The sequence below is a fragment of the Arachis hypogaea genome, chromosome 9 (assembly GCF_003086295.3).
Source record: "Arachis hypogaea cultivar Tifrunner chromosome 9, arahy.Tifrunner.gnm2.J5K5, whole genome shotgun sequence".
Taxonomy (NCBI): Eukaryota; Viridiplantae; Streptophyta; class Magnoliopsida; order Fabales; family Fabaceae; genus Arachis; species Arachis hypogaea.
In genome coordinates this window covers 34,910,377-34,928,256 of record NC_092044.1, presented here as the reverse complement: position 1 = coordinate 34,928,256, position 17,880 = coordinate 34,910,377, and the positions used below count along the sequence as shown (strand labels likewise).

The window sequence follows — 17,880 nt, the reverse complement described above, 5'->3', positions numbered from 1 at the left end:
TTTAATTCTAAACTCAAATCTAACTCACTAACTCAAAAGCTTAGCTTATGAAATTATTAACGAATCGAGTTTAAATTAGTTTATTAGCTTGCATGTCTCAGTGGCAGCCCTAACCACAATGAATGACCGCTTCAAATTTCAAATCCACAATAATTGGCCAAAATATCTTCATTTTTCATGTTAAAAAACGCTCTCAAATGGAGAAATAGTGAGACAGGAGAGAGAAGTCGCAATATGAAATCAAAATGTGAAATTCAAGAACGACCTTTCTAACGGTCACCCGTTACACTCATCCTTGCTCAGACAATTCCCTTTTTCTTCGAAATGCTGAAACCCTATTACCCATGCCTCATCCTCCATCACCCTTCAACTTCTCTACTCTCTCCCACAACCACCATTGTCTGTGCCTCCAACAACCGCCGCCAAGCCTTCTTCAAATCTCAGCCGTCCAATCTTAAGATTCTCCAGCTGGCATCCATCGTCGCCATGAACCTCAAGATCCTCCCGGAACCCTTCAATTCCCTCGCAGCCGAAATCGCCCGCGGCCACATCACCCCGCCGAATCTTCCAGAGCCTTCCATCCTCACCCGAATCGTTGCGCCACCGAAGCAGAACGGCAACAAGAGGAGAAAGAAGAAACTCTCGCTCTTCGCGTTGTTCGCGTTGGTGTGTTGCGCTGCGGGGTTCTGGTCCTTTAGGGTTTCGGATCCCAACGTGTTTGTGAGGGCGTTTTTGTTCTCTATTGCTGGGGTTTCGCTGATTCGCATGAGTTTGGGCAAGAAGGCGATTAAGGAATGGGTTTTAGGGTTTGCGGTTGGGGTTTTTTTTATGGCGAGTTGCGGATTTGGGAAAGAGGACTTCAAATTTTGGGTTGAGAGGCTTAGGGTTTGTTCTCCGGCGAAGCTAATTGTAACTAGGAAAAGGAATAGTAGACTTGGGAGAATGTTCAAATGAAAAAGCATTGCATAATTTTTCTTTTTTCTTTTGTTTTCCTTTGTATCAAAATTGAAATACTCTGTTCTTTGATTCATGAAAGTGGAAAAGTTAGTTTGTGATCACTGAGGCATTGAGTGGTACTGAGATCATTGATCTAAAGGGGACACAAAACTCAGATGACCTGTTTGTAATCTCCTAACTTTACTATCATTGTTAAGATCTACTAAAAAGTGACTGTTATAAGTATTTGTAAAGAGAAGTGATTAATTTATACCTATGAAGACTATATCTTCAGCAAACATTTGAAGTTTATGGTTTCTTGATAGGTTGTAGTGAAATCTGGAGAAGCAGTGATAAAAGTAGAACCGAAACTTGATGAAATTGTAAAATTTCCAGGAAGGGAAATAATTGTTACAGCCGCTGCTCCTTCAGGATCAGGATTTGACTGCTACAGTCGTTTCTTCTGCCCAAAATTCGGAATCAATGAGTTAAACTACTGTTCCTTCAGTTGCATTATTAATATGATGATGAATTGTTGATGCAGACATAAGATCTTAGTAAGATAAACTTATATATATATATAAGGGTGTTGTATCAGAATTTGGATCTTCTAAAGTTTTGAATTTTACTTTAGAGAGTAAAGTGTGATCTCTCACCATTGATTTGTTTATCTTTCATATTTATTCTTGGTCCCACTTATAAAATTAATAGTGAGAGATTACACTTTACTCTCTAAAGTGAAATTCAAACTTTAGAGAATTCAAATCCGTTGTATCATATGTATATAAGGTTGAAATAGATTCTTAAATTAAAATCAAATAGATCAAATTAGAAGTAGTGATGAGATGAGGTCATATGGTAAATTTAACTTGCAATTTGTTTTAGGATCCTGTTTGTGGTACTGCACATTGTGCCATAGCATCATATTGGAGCAAGAAGCTAGGCAAGTGTGTTTTAAATGCTTATCAGGTACTATTCTTTAATTAACTTATTGTGTGATTAATTATCTTTTTAGCCTAAACTAAATTTTATTCAAACTCACTATTATTTGATTAGGCATCAAGCAGAGGGGGTGTTTTCAATATTCATGTTGATGAGAAGCAAAGAGTGCTTTTGCGTGGGAAGGCTGTTATAGTGATGGAAGGCTGTATTCTGGTGTAACATAATCACATGTATTTGTATGAAGAATGATTTGTTATTTGAAAATTTGAAACTTAGTAGTATTTATGTTGCATCTTAAAAGATCTTAAGGGACAAAAAAATAAGTGGAGTTAGCTTGAAAGGCAGAGAGACCACACCAAAATTTAAATAAAGGTGATAAAATGGATGTTGACATGAAGTTCCAAAAAAATGTACACCTCTTTTAATTGTTTTTGGAATAATGATTTTTAATGATATTTAGAACTTCTGAATTACTAATCTCTCAGTGGATTATGTATATAATTCAAAATTTTACAGAAAACTTAGTATGATTATGCTCATCTAGTCATATTTGTTGAGATGAATAAATTGTTCCGATCAATCATATAAGTTAAGAACGGAATGAATTTACATCATTTTTTATATTTAGATACCTCATATTATTCTATCAAACCCTAAAAATCTCTCTTGCAACATAGTTCCTATAAAAGCTATATTCTCCAATAATGCATTGCTCCAATTCTGCTCCCAAGGTAACAACATTTTCACCCTTATTATGAATTTCTCCCAATTCTCAACAAATTACCCAAGCTTCTAATTTTAATTTATTTATCTATTTTTGTAGAGTTATTATACCTTTAAGAAAAACTGCACCATGTGTCAAAAGGAGGCACAAAATTTGCTATCAACCGCAGATGGTAATGTGGTCATTTAATTTATCCACTTCTTTACTTATCAGATTAAAAAATTCCTTATGCTAATTTTTATATTAATTAACATTCACATGATTCCTAGGTGAATACATCATATATGCAGATAGAGGAAGAGTCACAAATCTCAGAAAAAATAATGAATATGAACATTCAAGTGAACCAACCAAAAGGTCAACACCAAGTGATCAAAGACTACTCAAAGGTTATGAATTAGTAGACCTAATGGAAATGGCAAAGACCAATAAATTGAAGAAATTGGAGTTCACCAAAACTAGGAGTGTGAGAATGACTTTCAACGAGGAAAGAAAGATGGCCCTCTCAAAAATTGGTCCAACAAGAAAGCCCAAGAAAGGCCCAACAAAAATAACAACCCAAATCATGTTGGGCAATGTTGTTGCAAAAATGGATCAAATGCAAAGACTAGCCCAATTTATGTAGGGCATGGTCCTTACCCAAATGAGTCAAATGCAAGGAATGGCACAAGTGCTTGGTGCTTCCCAAAATGCATCAAAGGAAGATGCTAACTCAACTAATTTATGGTATAGTCCCTGCTCAAATAGATTCAATTCAGAATTTCAGATAGTTGCACAAGTGTTACTAATAGTGCTCTCCAAGATGGACCAAAGTCAACAATTATTGACTATAATAATGATGATGCTTGTAGTACTATTTCCCTTCAATGGCTTGTCCTTCAACTCAAGGGGAGGCTTCTTCTATTGCTGACCGTAACCATCATAATTACCTCATAGATCCATATGGTTATGGCAACCATTACACTCCACACATGGGAACGGGGGCAAAGCTGCCACATTCACCGCCATTGCCACCACCACAACCAACGCCGACACAGTCAGAATCCGATAGTTGGATAATAATGTGAGCACCATAATGTAACCTAAAATTAAATTCATATTTTTTTTATATTTTGATAATATGTTTTTAAAGTAACATTTAAAAAAATATTATTTTAATTTTAACAATATTTTTGAAAATATTATAATTATTAGGAAAATTTTATAGTGTCGATGGCATTAAACATCTACACTCTGATGGGACAGCATATCAGGGAGTAACAGTAATTTTGCAGATATACTGCATAATATAGAAAAATTAATAAGTGTAATGAGATGCTAATTATTTTTAGCAAATTGGAACTAATAGGCAAATTGTATTTTTTTTTGTGTGTATATGGTCACGATTGGATTTTGGACATGGATAATTATTTTTTATGCAACTGTGCAGAAATAAATTTTGTTGTGAATAAAAACAAGTCAAAGATAACATTAAAAAGAAAATGGACTAATGTGTTTTTGGATTTGTTTGGATAATCTGGTTTTTTAATTTTCTGGAAATGTGACTAACCTTCTCTAACTTTTTTTTGTCATGGTATTCTCACAAAATGAAAAGAATTGTATATTATTAAATGGATAAAGAAAATAAAAAAGATGCTATGCATTGTTTTGATATTTAACCTAAATAAATAAATATGTGATATATAGTTCTAATAAGACAGAAAAATAATATTTAAGATAAAAAAAATAATATTTTTATTATTTTTTGAATGTTACCTTTTATTACGTTGTTATTAGTAATTATTTATATAGCTTATATTTTTATAGTTTTAATAAATTATAAAAATAAAAAATTCCTTTTAAACATTATATATGTCATATTAATAATGTAAATCAAATTTTTATTATAATATTTATGAAAGACATTAAAAAATAAATAAATAAAAATATTTAACATTTTTTTATTATAATTTTATTCATCCGAATAAAGATATTAGTTTGTATATTATTTTTTTTGTTATTGTTCTTATTCTTATTAATATTTTTAATATTACAATTACTATATTATTATGTACAAAAGTGGACACTTACATGAGATGTGGGTGCAACTCGTACGAGTGTGGAAATGTATCTTACAGAAATGGTATATAAAATGGCTTTATAATAAGTTAGGATTAGATGTGAGAGAATATATTAATGTGTTAGTTAGAGAAGTTTAGCCACATTTTCTAGAAATTAAAAAATCAGATTATCCAAACAAATCTAAAAACACATTAGCCCATTTTTTTTAATATTATTTTTGACTTGTTTTTATCCACAACAAAATTTGTTTCTGCACAATTGCATAAAAAATAATGACCCAAATTTAAAATCCCGTCATGGCCACATACACAAAAAAAATACAACTTATTTATTAGTCCCAACTTACCAAAAATAATTAGTATCTCATTACACTTATTAATTTTTTTATATTGTGTAGTACATCTGCAAAATTACTGCTACTCCTTGATATGCTCTTCTATCAACTAACCATGTGAGCATGAACAACTCAAACATGTTTACTAAACAAAGTGTCCATGTAATATCTACAAGTATAGATGTTTAATGCTATCTACACAATAAAACTTTCCTAATTACTATACTTACTGTAATATAATTATTTAAGAATGACCCAAACTAAAGCTGATGAGAGAGAAGGCTCCTCAAAATAAAACACGAAGCCGTATAGTTGACAAAGAATGAAGAGCACACAAACTCTCACAACCTGATAGATTCACCCATTTAAGTCTTGACGCCTTCGACAAATCCGGAAGCATTATCAAATGTTTGCAATCACTTAGGTCAATGCCCTCTAAATTATCAAGTTCCTACAACAAGACATTATAGTGGAAAGTAAGTCTTCAAATTTGAATAGACATAAGAAAAAAGAGCTTAGGTATATGTATATATCCTTACCTGTTTTCCCCTCCAAAGTTGTTCGACACGACTGTGCGGCATGCGAATTTCAACAAGCAACTTAGCATGAAAAGTTGAAGGAAGAGACTCTAAAGGATATCCATTCCACTCAAAGTACCTCAGTTTATTGGAAAATGACTTAAGAGCTCTTGGAAGGTACACATGGCCAGGACTCTGACCCAAGGGGATATAGAATCTTAGAAATCTCATGTTATTCATCTTGTTGAATGTGTCAACACTCAAATGAATATCTTTGATTAGAGATAAATCTAACGTTATGCCTTCAACTGCATCAGTCCCCTGCAAAAAAAGGTGATGGAATCACATTAGCAACAGTTTCCAACTGAAAGCATGTCTAAAAGAAGTTGTCTACATTTTCTTACCTTATTATCTTTAAGTACAGCACGAACTTCAGTATCCCTCAATCGACTTCGTCTTGCAAAGTCTCCGCTACATTCTCTACGCACTATGTCAAAACCCATTTTTTGTAGCAGTTCATGCATTTCTATTGTGTTGTTATATGAAATGGTTATCAAAGCTTTATCTTCAAGAACATCTATTCCACTACTTGCTTCAAATCCACAGGCATCTAGTATGCTTATGACATGATCTTTCTCTTCTCCATTGAAAAAAAATGCAATGTCCAAGAATATCTTCTTCTCTAGATCATCCAATCCATCATAGCTTACCTTCAACAAATTTACAATCGTCTCATTGGGATACTTGTTGAGTTTTCTCAAAGTACTTTCCCAAAATTTGATACTTTTCGAACGAAGATACGAACCCAAAACTTTCAAAGCTAAGGGAATGCCTCCAGCATACTTAACTGCCATTGTGGCGAGATCTTCATAACCCCTTTGAGGATGAGTTTCCTTGAAGGCTTCCAGGCTAAAAAGCTGTAGAGATTCAGATGCTTTCCATTTCTCAACCTTATATATCCAATCAACTCTTCCAGCAAGCAATTGCCTATTTCTTGTAGTTATGATGAGTCGACTATCTTCACTTAGATCTCGAAAATCTCTACACAAATGTTCCAATTGATCAAGACTATCCACATCATCTAGCACAATGAGGACCTTTTTGTTATTAAGCCTCTTCATGTCGAATGCGAGTCCTACCAGGTTAGATGTGGAAATTTCTTCCTTTAACAGCTCGAACAGAAGCCTATCAACTGAGATTTCTTTCACCACAAAGCACACATTGTCATACTGAGGAAACAGTTTGGCAAACAACACTTTGGCAATGGTTGTCTTTCCTATTCCACCCATGCCCCAAATTCCAATTATTCGAACTCTTTTCATTAACAATTCGACATTTCTGCAGATTTCTTCAGTTCCAACAAGGCCTTTTAGTTCAATAGGGTGCCTCAAGTAACGCTTTTGCAGTACATCATTAACCACGTTTGCAATCAGTTGAGAATCGTCCCTTGCAAAAATGATGGGGAAAAGAGATGTAAGGAAGTATAAACTAAATAAATTCATCACAAATATGAAAACTAAGTACAGAAACTATGAATTTATTTGGCTTTTTTTACCATTCATAATTAACAAAGAAAATAAGAGTTCATTTACCATTTCTTTCTTACCTTTTATCCAAGTTTATATGCATTTAAATTTTGCATGACTGAAATATACATTAATCAATAGAAATCTATCATTTCAAAGCATTTCTCTTAATATATTATAACTGTGTTATGAAGTGAGTGTTGCGTGTGCTCTAAGCCTCTAACACTTCAGATAGTGTTTGGTACTTATGTAAAAGTGAAGGACAATTATAAGGTACAGATGTATATATACAGATATTCTAAATTAGAATTACTATAATACAATTAGAAATTAAATATTGTTATAGGCGTAGAAGGTAGTACATTTTAAGGGGGACAGTAACCCCTCTAAAATTTTAGTTGTATGTGTATGTAGTATATACTTCTATTTTTTTGTATATTTATTCTTTCTAAATCATTTTAGCTATAGTTAAAATATGTATTTCGAATTATAAGATACACAATATTTACTTTTATTTTAGCATATTACATTTTATCAATAAAAATAAACAAGTGTATCCTAATAATTTTGTGTATATGTTTAATATTAATCATTATTTTAGATTATTAATTGGTTTACAAAAATTTATATTTAGCAATAGTCTACCTCTCTATACATTGTTAACACTTAAGTGATGACTCCCTAAAAAAATTATATAGCTCCACTCTTGAATATATTTTTACTCATATTTTGATATTATTCTCTACAATGATATTCTTAGTTGTTTCACTTTCACATATAAACGTGCATGCAATTCGTAACACTTATACCAACCATTTATAGTTTGGAGATAAAACAAGGCACTTACATGTTAGATATTTGATTGCTTGGCACGTAAATAGCTTCAAATAGCTAACTATCTAAAAGATTATATATTAATAGAATTTTAAGTAGTACATTTATGCCTATCATTTCACAGGTTTACTTGATCTCTTTATTTATTTTGATTTTATTTTATTATAAATTCGGTTGAGCCCCGAGTCTAATAGGTATTTTGCCTCGAAGGGCAACGGACCCCGTTATGAACGGTGGACCTAATCATATTGATTATAGCAACTCTTTCAAGTCAGAAGAAGCAAGTGAATAATAAAGGAAAAAAGATTAAGTTTGTATTAGGTGGTTCATACTTCATAGATAAATTTCGATAGCGCTACTCTTCCTTTAAACATTCATTTTTTGTTAAGCTTTTAAATTTAATTAATTAATTAAATCAGTTTTTAAAACGAGAAGTATAGGTAGACAATGAAAATAATAAACAATGTGAATAATGGATATGTCAGATGTTCAATTTAATAGGTGTACGGTGGTCGGTTGCCGAACGGGTCGGATAGAGATTGAGGTGATGGGAGACGCCTTGCTCCAAGTAGCTGTGCAGGGAGTGGATCAACCGGGTTGCCGAGCTCTTGTCGCGAAGTGGAGGGGTGTGTCACCTGCAAAGCCACTCCGACGCTTTTGTCAGTGAGTGAGCAGACGAAAAGTAGGTGGGTGATATGTAACTACCTCGGGGGAGGGGTTAGACCCTCCCCTTATATACCGTGTCAGAGATAGATCCCATTAAGGGCAGAGCTCGCCTTTCTCGAAACTTCCTTGGACAGCTGTAATGGGGAGCTGTCCAGGACGCGTGTCCGGGTCGGCTTATGGATGCCTCCTGCCCGACCGTTCGGGTCGGGTAGTCCGTGGGTCGGGTTGGCCCATACTGTTCTTGGGCCGGGCCGTAACAATAGGTATGCAGATAATGATGTTTATTATTTTTAATTGGATGTTATTTCTTTTGATTCGATTTATTTATACACAGTTAATAATGGCTGAATGTTCAATTTATGTGATCATTATCAAATGTTAAGATTTAAGAGATAATTTAAAAATAGAGTATTTTTTTTAGTTTATTTGATTCATTCTAGAACCCATTATTGACATTGTTTACAAAAGTCATTTCTACCAAACAAAACCCTTTTTTTTTTAATTTTAACTCCTATATTAATAGAAGATTGATAATTTCTATTCAGATTTAGTTTTAGTTTATTCCTAAAATTTCTCTATCTGAAACTATTTTAAATTTTTTATAATTTAAATAGACTAACATCCACTTCTAAATTTACTGTAACTTTTTTGTTTAAAATTTCAATAGCCAATCCATTGTTCATTATTTGTGCACAAGCATGGTTCACATTGTTATACGTTGCTTTTGTTTTGCTTCTTGATGCATACAGACAAACAATGTTTCCTTGATCATTTTGTAGTGTTTTCTTATTATTTTATTATTTTATTTCAATATCTATTTAAATTATTGGACATATTTCTACAATAATTCCTTTCTATGGTGTAAAAATATTATAGACCATTAGCTTGAGTTGCTCCTGCAGGGTTGCCTTCAACTTCTGCAATCTTGTCTACCTTCTTCAAGTGGGGGAGGAGTTCTTTCACAGTCGACTTAGGAGCCACAGTCACTGCAAAAAAATAAATCAAAGTAGTTGATATGTGTTTCGCAAAGTTAAGATTAAAAGACGAGAAAAGCCTCAATTTGAAATATGTTCCATTAGTTTTTATCAACTGTCGCAATTTAATAGTTAGTTGGTCTGACATTTAATTTAGAATAATGTTATACATTCAAGTACTTTTGTTAAGTCTAACAAAATTAGTCTAACATTAACAAAAATAACAAAAATAAGTTATGAATAGCATTACTCCAAATTTTATTGTTTAACTTGGTCGCACTTAATTCATAAAAAAATTTAGATGTGTAGCACTACTCCTTAGGCTTAGTTTGGTAAAACTTTTACTTTTTAAAAGTAGCTTATAAAAGTTAACTTTTAAAAGATGGCTTTTTAAAAGTTGTAGCATTTATGTTTGGTAAATCAAATCAAAAACAACTTTTAATAAACATAAGTAACATCAATTGTGTTTGGTAAAATAGCTTTTAAAATTTAAAAATACTATAATAGACATAAATGCAAACATTAAATTTGAAAATTCGTTAACATATGAGGTTATATTAGACTTTTAAATTTTAAAAAGCACAAGTCAGCTTTGAAAAGCTCCCTCCTAGGTGCTTTCAAAAGCACCCCTAACTTTTAAAAGCCGCAAGCACAAGCACTTGAGCTTTTTAATTTACCAAACGCAAAATGATGTGCTTGTGCTTTTTAAAAGCACAAGCACCTCCTGAAAAAGCTTTACCAAACCCAGCCTTAGTCTAGTCACTAAGTCATCCAGTAGACCAAAACAATAAAATTTATTTCACTGAGCAACCAAATTGAGTTAGATACTTGACTAAGTCATCCAGTAGACCAAAACAATAAAATTTATTTCACTGAGCAACCAAATTGAGTTAGATTCCTCAAGTATCGCGTAATTAAAATAGCAATCTATTACATACATAAGAATTCTTTTAGTTAGAATGATAACAGAAGAATCAATTTGATTCACGATTATAAGACTCATTAACCAAACTGTTTATGTCTAAACCTTAAATACCAAACTGATTATTAAAATAACCACTCTAATACTAAATTAAGTCTTATCTCATTAAAACACTTCTCATTTATATTGGATTATGTGAAAACTAATTTTGTTTAGATAGTTTAATTAAAATAAGAGAAATCAGAATGATGGTTGTTTGGCTCCGTGTGATTTCAAGGATTCAATGTTATAAATTCGAGACATGGAATTAGCAATTAGTATTTGTATAGATTAGTTGTCTATGTTACATGATAGCTTTTGATGCAAGTCGATTAGGAATTAGAAGTTAGTCAGCATGTTTAATTAGTCTGTTTATTATTGAGCCCATGTGGCTTTTAGTTACTTTTCGTTATTGAGTTCTTGATTGTTAATTAATTGTGTTGCTCAGAATTGTAGTGGAGGTTGTATATAAACCAAGGTGAATCTCTCTGTTAAGCAGGATTTCACCATTTCTCTGGATCAATGAAAATTTCAGTTTCATAGTTTTCTAATTTTCTTCATTCATTCTTTTCTCTCCAATCCTTATTCTCTTTTCTCCTTCCTCTTCACCATAGCTCACAGCCTCACACCACAGATATTGGTGAGATCTAATCTACCTCCTATATGATTTTCTCTAAACTACATTTAATATACAGTCCGTTTCCAAATTCTGCCTAACTCATAATGCCTTGTATTGGATTGTTTTTTATGGTTTACTAATGTACTAGAAGTAGTTTTTAAAATAATGTTTTTTGACAACAAAATAAAATTTAATTTTGTAAGACAGTTACTAAAATAATGATAAATAATTATTTGAAATTCAATATATGAAGTCAATTAGATAAATGATAAGGCACCAAAAAAAATTAGATAAATGATTATAATTGTAAAATAATGAACTTTGAGAAATGTTCCCAAATCATCAAAATTTATTATTTTTTACCATTATTTTTAGTCATCAATCTAATCCTTTTAGTCTAGTAATTCAACAACATACTTTTAAACATTGATGACCAACTGATTGTCAAAAACAATAAATTCTGATGTCCCACATTCCTCATAAACTTTTACGTTTATATTCCCCCCGGGTTTAAAGCAACAAACATAACTTGCCAAGTTCCAAAAGCAAGAAACTAAATAAAGCAACTATCAAATTCTATGACAACCTGCATTGGTCCCTTGTATCAATATCTTATATGGGAATTTACAATCCCTTCACCTCCTCTATATTTTGTTTCCAAAAACCAGATCCACATATCAGTCCCAATCTCGATTACAAAGTTCCAGTGTTCCTTCAAGCATTACACCCACCTGCTATTTTCTATCAATCCTACTTTAAAAACTTCATAAATGAACATTCAGTTTGCTTCGAGCTATCGTTTCAATGCTACATACCTTTTTATCGTTGAAAATTGCATCATTCTTATTAAAAATATGGCTTATGCTTATAACAATTTTTCAGCTTACAGTTAACAACTTTTAACCATAATCTACTCCCGAAATGTTACCAAACAAGATTATTAATTTAGAGACAGCTTTTTCATTTCTTAATTTTCCAAAACCAAGGTTAAAAAAAAAAAAAAACAAAATTTTACTTTAAGATTGAAAAGATTATTTAGAACAATAAAACAAATAATAAGATTCAACAAAAAGTACAGTTCATCAGAGCTATCAAACATAATGAATGACAAACAAAGGGATTGCTTAAAGGGAACTCACCGCCATGTGAAGGTATGCTGAAATTAATGGGTTGAGCATGCTCAATCGTTTTTTTGTTGCGCAGCTCTTTCAGTTTCTTAGCATTTATGTTTCGTTGCCCAAGATTTTCCATTTTGTGTTGATAACATGCAAACTATGGGAACAAGACATTTTGTAAGCCAGGACTGCAAATTTTCCACATTCTCGTTAAACGGGGTGGAAAAATGAACTCACTATATTTTTTTCTTTGTTCCTCAATTACTGCTGCCACTGCTCTACGCCATAAATCAAGCTCAAATTTCATTGCTGGTTCTAACACACATCCATAATCTAACGTGAAAAAAAGGTCATGGATACCCGGGTTGGAGTCAATTAGTTTCATGTCTAAAGCCAGTCCTAACTTCACTCCCAACTCCACCTTCTTCTCATATTCCAACTCCATTTCCCCTAAAACACTCTCAAATTCAGAGCAACGTATTAGTCGGACACCGCACCCTTTCATCACAACACACCCATCTTCTTCTACTGCAGAACTTTTAAACCTGAAAGAAACCTGCTGTTCACAAGTCCTGAGAATGCTGACAGAGAAGTATGGATCGTACCAGAGAAATACATTTTCTGAATTCAAGTTTGGAATGTCTTCATAATACCATCCAGAGTCATTACCTATATGGGTACCATCTGCAGTGTAACACTGACATCGGATTTTAGCATCACATTTCTTCACCCGAGAAGATGGAGAGAGAACCACAGAAAGAATGAGTCCTAATCCAGAGGCAGGGTTCGGAAGTCTAACAGTAATGAATGACCCTGTTGTTCGATTCGTGAAGTGCCTTGGGATACTACTAGCTGGTAGACAAGCCCAAACGCTATTATATTTATAACTGTGGACATTCATGTCGAACGCTTTTACTATCACATTATGGTATGCAGCACTCATCATTGTTAAACAGAGGCTTTCCATGATGGAATAGAGTGAATATTTATCTAGTTTGAAGCTATCCTGGAAAGAAATGCATTTCCTCTTTCCTAACATCTTAGTTGCCAAATTCTTTAGATTTGACACTGATACCAATGAGCTGCAGTTATTGGCATGTAGCTCCTTGATGAATGGTGGAAGCTCTAGCAGACTCCGAAGCTGATTGCAGTTCTCCAAGGACAGAGTTTCTAGCTTTTGAAGGTTCTTGATGCTTGCTGGCAATGTGATTATACTGCTCCCATCAAGCCTCAGTTCAAGTAGTTCTGATAAAGCGCTAATATTGTCAGGGAGCTCAAACAATTTACTACAATCTTTCAGATGCAATATTTGAAGTGATTGTAAGCCATTAAACAGGACATGTAGCTGGTCTTTGTGAAATTCTAGTCCATTGCAAGAAAGATTAAGATACTCAAGAGATTTCAAGGCAGATAAGTCGGTTGGAAGATGCTCAAGTCTTAAACTTTTTAGATTGAGTGACCTAAGATTGTTTATACTCCCAATGGATGTGTGCAATGATTCAATTGCTGTCTTGCTTAGATCTAATTTTTCGATTAAATCTGACCACACTTCAAATTCCTTAAGACTTGAGCAGCCATTAACACTGATCTTCTTTAGAGATTCTAAGCGCTTCTCACTTTTAACCTGAATGAGCTTTTTGCACCCATCCAGTATCAAGGTATCAAGTGTATCAGAAGATAGAACCGATGGATGAAGATAACACAACTTCTCACAACCGGAGAGATTCACCCATTTAAGTCTTGATGCATTAGATAAATCTGGAAGGTTCGCCAACTTTCTGCATTCTCTCAGGTCAACTACTTCCAGATTGTTTAGATTCTGTAACAATTTGAAAAGAAACATCACACTAAAAATCTTTAAATTTCAATTGAATAAGGGAAATAAGCATACATATGTATCTACCTTTACATCCACACCCTCCCAAAGTTCTTCAACATCACTTTGGCGCATGTGAATTTCAACAAGCAACTCTGGACGAAAACTTGGTGGAAAAGACTTCAATGGGTATCTATCCCACTCTAGGTACCTTAATTCTTTAGGAAATTGTTCAAGGCCTTCTGGTAGGTACGTAATATTGGGACTCTTACCTTTCGGGATATGAAACTTGAGAAACCTTATATTATTCATATTTCCGAATGTGTCTGAACTCAAGTGTAAATCTTTTATCTTAGACAAGTCCAAAATTATGCCTTCAACTGCATTAGTTCCCTGATAAAATAATAAAAGAGAATCATGTCAAATTAACTATGACTTAAATATGAAAACATTTGTCTAAAACAAATCAGCCTAATTATTCTCCTTACAGTGTTGTTTTCAAGTACATTATAAATGTCTTCAACATCCATCAATCTGCTGCATCCTCCAGGTCCTGATTCAGAGTCTCGGTACACTATCTCCAAAGCCATTACCCGCAACAAGTCATGCATTTGAATTCTATGATCACATGATGAAATGGTTATCAAAGCTTTATCTTCAAGTACGTCTATCCCACTACTTGCTTCAGAACCACAAGCATCAAGTATCCTTATTGCAAGGTCTTTCTTTTCATCTTTGAAGAAGAATGCAATGTCCAGAAATATCTTCTGCTCTAGAGGCTTTAATCCATCATAGCTCACTCTTAACATGTTTCGAATGTCTACCTTAGGAGATTTTCTAAGTTTTCTCAAAGTACTCTCCCAAAATTTTACAGACCTGGAGTGGAGATACAAACCCAATTCATTTAGAGCGAGGGGAATGCCTCCTGCATATTCTACCACTTGTTTTGAGAGTTGCTCATATCCCTTTTTGGGATGGCTTTCCCTGAAGGCTTTTAGGCTGAAAAGCTTTAGTGATTCTTTGGGGTTCAATGGCTTGACCTCGTATATCTCATCAACTTTACCGATAAGCAAACGCCTATTTCTTGTTGTAATAATGACTCTGCTAGCTTCTGGTAGATTATTGAGAACTTCAGACTCTCCACACAAATACTCTAATTGCTCAAGAGTATCCACATCATCAAGCACAATGAGAACTTTCTTACTGTTCATTCTCACTGTTGTGTGGGTAGTTCCTACATCCTCATGGACATGTTTAATTTCCTTTAGTAGCTTTGAGAGCTTGTTACGCAAATATGCTAATTCCTTGTGTTTTGATTCCTCTGAAATATTTGTCAGGAAGCAAACACCGTCATATTGGGGAGAAAGGTTGGCAAACACGACTTTAGCAATGGTCGTTTTTCCTATTCCTCCCATACCCCAAATTCCAATTCTTCGAGCATTTTTCATTGATAATTCAATGTCTTTACGAGCTTCATCAATTCCAACAAGCCCTTTTGTAATCTTGGAATATCTAAGTTCCAGCAGCTTTTGCATAACATGTTTGACAACATCCTTGATGAGTAGAGACTCGTCCCTGGCATATAAACGAATAAATAAAGCGAAAGAAAAATGGAAAGGCTAATTAACGTGTTATTATGCTTGGTAGTGCAGTTAGCATTAGAAGCAAGAATTTCTCAGAAGATGCAGCAATCCTCAATTAACTCCCTAATTCAGCTAATTAAAAAAAAGGATTTTGCTAAGAGTAATTTAAGGTTACTCATTAAAGTTTAAAAAAAAGTAAAAATATATAATTAAAAGCATAAGGGCTTTAAGTAGGCAAAACCCTAAAAAATGAATAGAAGAGAACTTACCTATTGCCAGAGCTTTGTGAGTAGGATGGATATAGATCTGCGGCCTCAGTGAGAGCATCAATCCATCTCTGTACTTCCAATTCATCATTCCCCTTGCTAACAATCTTGCAACTCTCGCTCTGATCCCGAATTTGTGAAGGATCCGTTTCGTAGAACACAGGAATAACAACCTGCCCCTGTTCTCTTCTGCATTTTATTATTTCAGCCAGTTCTTGCAAGCACCATTTTGAAGCAGCGTAATCTTCAGAGAAAACAACGATGGATATATGCGATTCCTTGATTGCTTTACAAAGTGAATCCCAGATATCATCCCCTCTTCGAAGTCGGTAATCTATGTACGTTTCGATTCCCTTGTTGATGAGAGCATCGAGAAGGTGGCTAGTGAAACCGGTCCGTGTGTCTTCCCCACGGAAGCTAATGAATACATCGTACCTTTTGGGAGAGATTCGAGATGACTGAGCCATGACTTCGGTCTGGTTCAGCTGTATGAATTGAATGGTCAGAACACAGGAATAGATCCCGTAATTTATCCCGTAATTTACAGTTTCTTTTCGACATTTCGACATTTTCTTTTTTTGGGTTGAGAGAAGCATAAATAGTACATTTCCCTTATTACCCCGAAGACAATTGATTCGTTAACTAAATTTAATGGATTTGAATTTTAAATTTTTTAAAATTTGAATCTCACTTTAAAAAATAAAGTATGATCTTTTACTATTAATTTTATAGATGAGACTAAAACTAAATATAAAAAAAAAAACTATTCAATAATAAAAAATCATATTTTACTCTCTAAACTAAAATTCAAACTTTAAAAAATCTAAATCCAAATTTAATTATGTATTGTTAACATTTGTCCTAAAAAAATATTTTAAGAATATTATATAAGAGAATATTTCATTAAAAATTATTGTAAGAATATTTTTTAAAATTATTTTAGTTTAATTTATTAAACATACATATTACAATTTTTAAAAATTTCTTTCATAAAGACATAATTAAATTTGATAAACTATTTTTAAAAAGTAAAAATTTTAATAAATCAAATCTTAGTGAACTAGTGTTTATGTATCTCTTTTATTGAAAGAAGAAAATAGATGTTTCGAATTATCTAAAAAAAGAATTTGTAATTTAAAATTGAGTAACGGAATAACATACAAAAAACTATTTAACGTTTTTTTTTTGTCTGGCTTTATAAATTTCATAAGTAACTATATATAAATATAAAAAATAAGTATAAATTGTATTTGTTTATTTTATTTTGATATAAATTTTATTATTTATCTTGAATTAAGAAAAAATATTGTAAATTATATTACGCGAATATGCCTTTCGTTGTAACTTGTAAATATATTTTTAATTTTTTATTACAATAACTAAAGTCTTGAACTAAGTTAAAAAAAAATGGATTGAAAAGTTAAGTAAAAAAATATTAGCATATTGGAAGAATTTTAAAATGATACACTTGCATATTGAATAAATTTGTATGTTGGTTGTTCTTATTATTTTATATTTTATTATTTTTTGTTTGGAATTTTTTAAAATGATTTTTTTATATCTTGGTAATTTCAAAACAATTATTTAATCTAATATACTTGTTACAAATGTCTATACCATTGGAAATATATTTATAAAATTAATTTTAAATTAAATAATTTAATTGTTGGTCATTGATAAAATAGTTTAAATTTTAAAAAATTAAACTTGTTACTAACAATATAGGTATCTGGAGCATATTTTGTTATTATATTGAAAATAAAATAAAATAAGATATTAAAAACGAAACACAAAAAATAAAATCACAAAAAATAGTGTCTTTATATTTTATTTGGTGATAAATTGAATATAAGATAAAATAAATAATAAAAAAATTTTATTTACCTTATTTTTTTCACACAAAATTTTTAAAAAATATAATTATAAAAAATTAATAATAAAAAATTGCATGTGTTCTGGTAAGGATACTCTTTTCGAGCTATGTGTCAGCTTTGTGTTGATCTTG

General features: G+C 32.4%; 2 protein-coding genes and 1 long non-coding RNA gene across 3 annotated transcripts; 1 reads left to right on the top strand and 2 right to left on the bottom strand.

Annotated features, from left to right (window-relative positions):
* Positions 1-210: 210 nt before the first annotated feature.
* On the top strand, positions 211-2,182 carry LOC140175314 (uncharacterized). The gene is made up of 4 exons (XR_011865658.1): positions 211-1,123; positions 1,263-1,423; positions 1,822-1,905; positions 1,993-2,182. It is a non-coding gene; the product is annotated as an uncharacterized lncRNA (long non-coding RNA).
* A 3,775-nt stretch (positions 2,183-5,957) lies between these two features.
* Positions 5,958-7,144, bottom strand: LOC114924442 (disease resistance protein RPV1-like). Its single transcript, XM_072202032.1, has 3 exons — positions 7,122-7,144; positions 6,091-7,003; positions 5,958-6,002 (listed from the first exon to the last, which is right to left on the bottom strand). The coding sequence occupies exons 1-3, from the start codon at positions 7,142-7,144 to the stop codon at positions 5,958-5,960; spliced, it is 981 nt and encodes a 326-aa protein (XP_072058133.1).
* A 2,156-nt stretch (positions 7,145-9,300) lies between these two features.
* On the bottom strand, positions 9,301-16,490 carry LOC112710857 (disease resistance protein RML1A). Its single transcript, XM_072202895.1, has 5 exons — positions 15,879-16,490; positions 14,515-15,601; positions 14,114-14,419; positions 12,235-14,029; positions 9,301-9,527 (listed from the first exon to the last, which is right to left on the bottom strand). Exons 1-4 carry the CDS (start codon positions 16,469-16,471, stop codon positions 12,368-12,370), a joined length of 3,648 nt encoding a protein of 1,215 aa, XP_072058996.1. The 5' UTR covers positions 16,472-16,490; the 3' UTR covers positions 9,301-9,527; positions 12,235-12,367.
* Between the last annotated feature and the right edge of the window lie 1,390 nt (positions 16,491-17,880).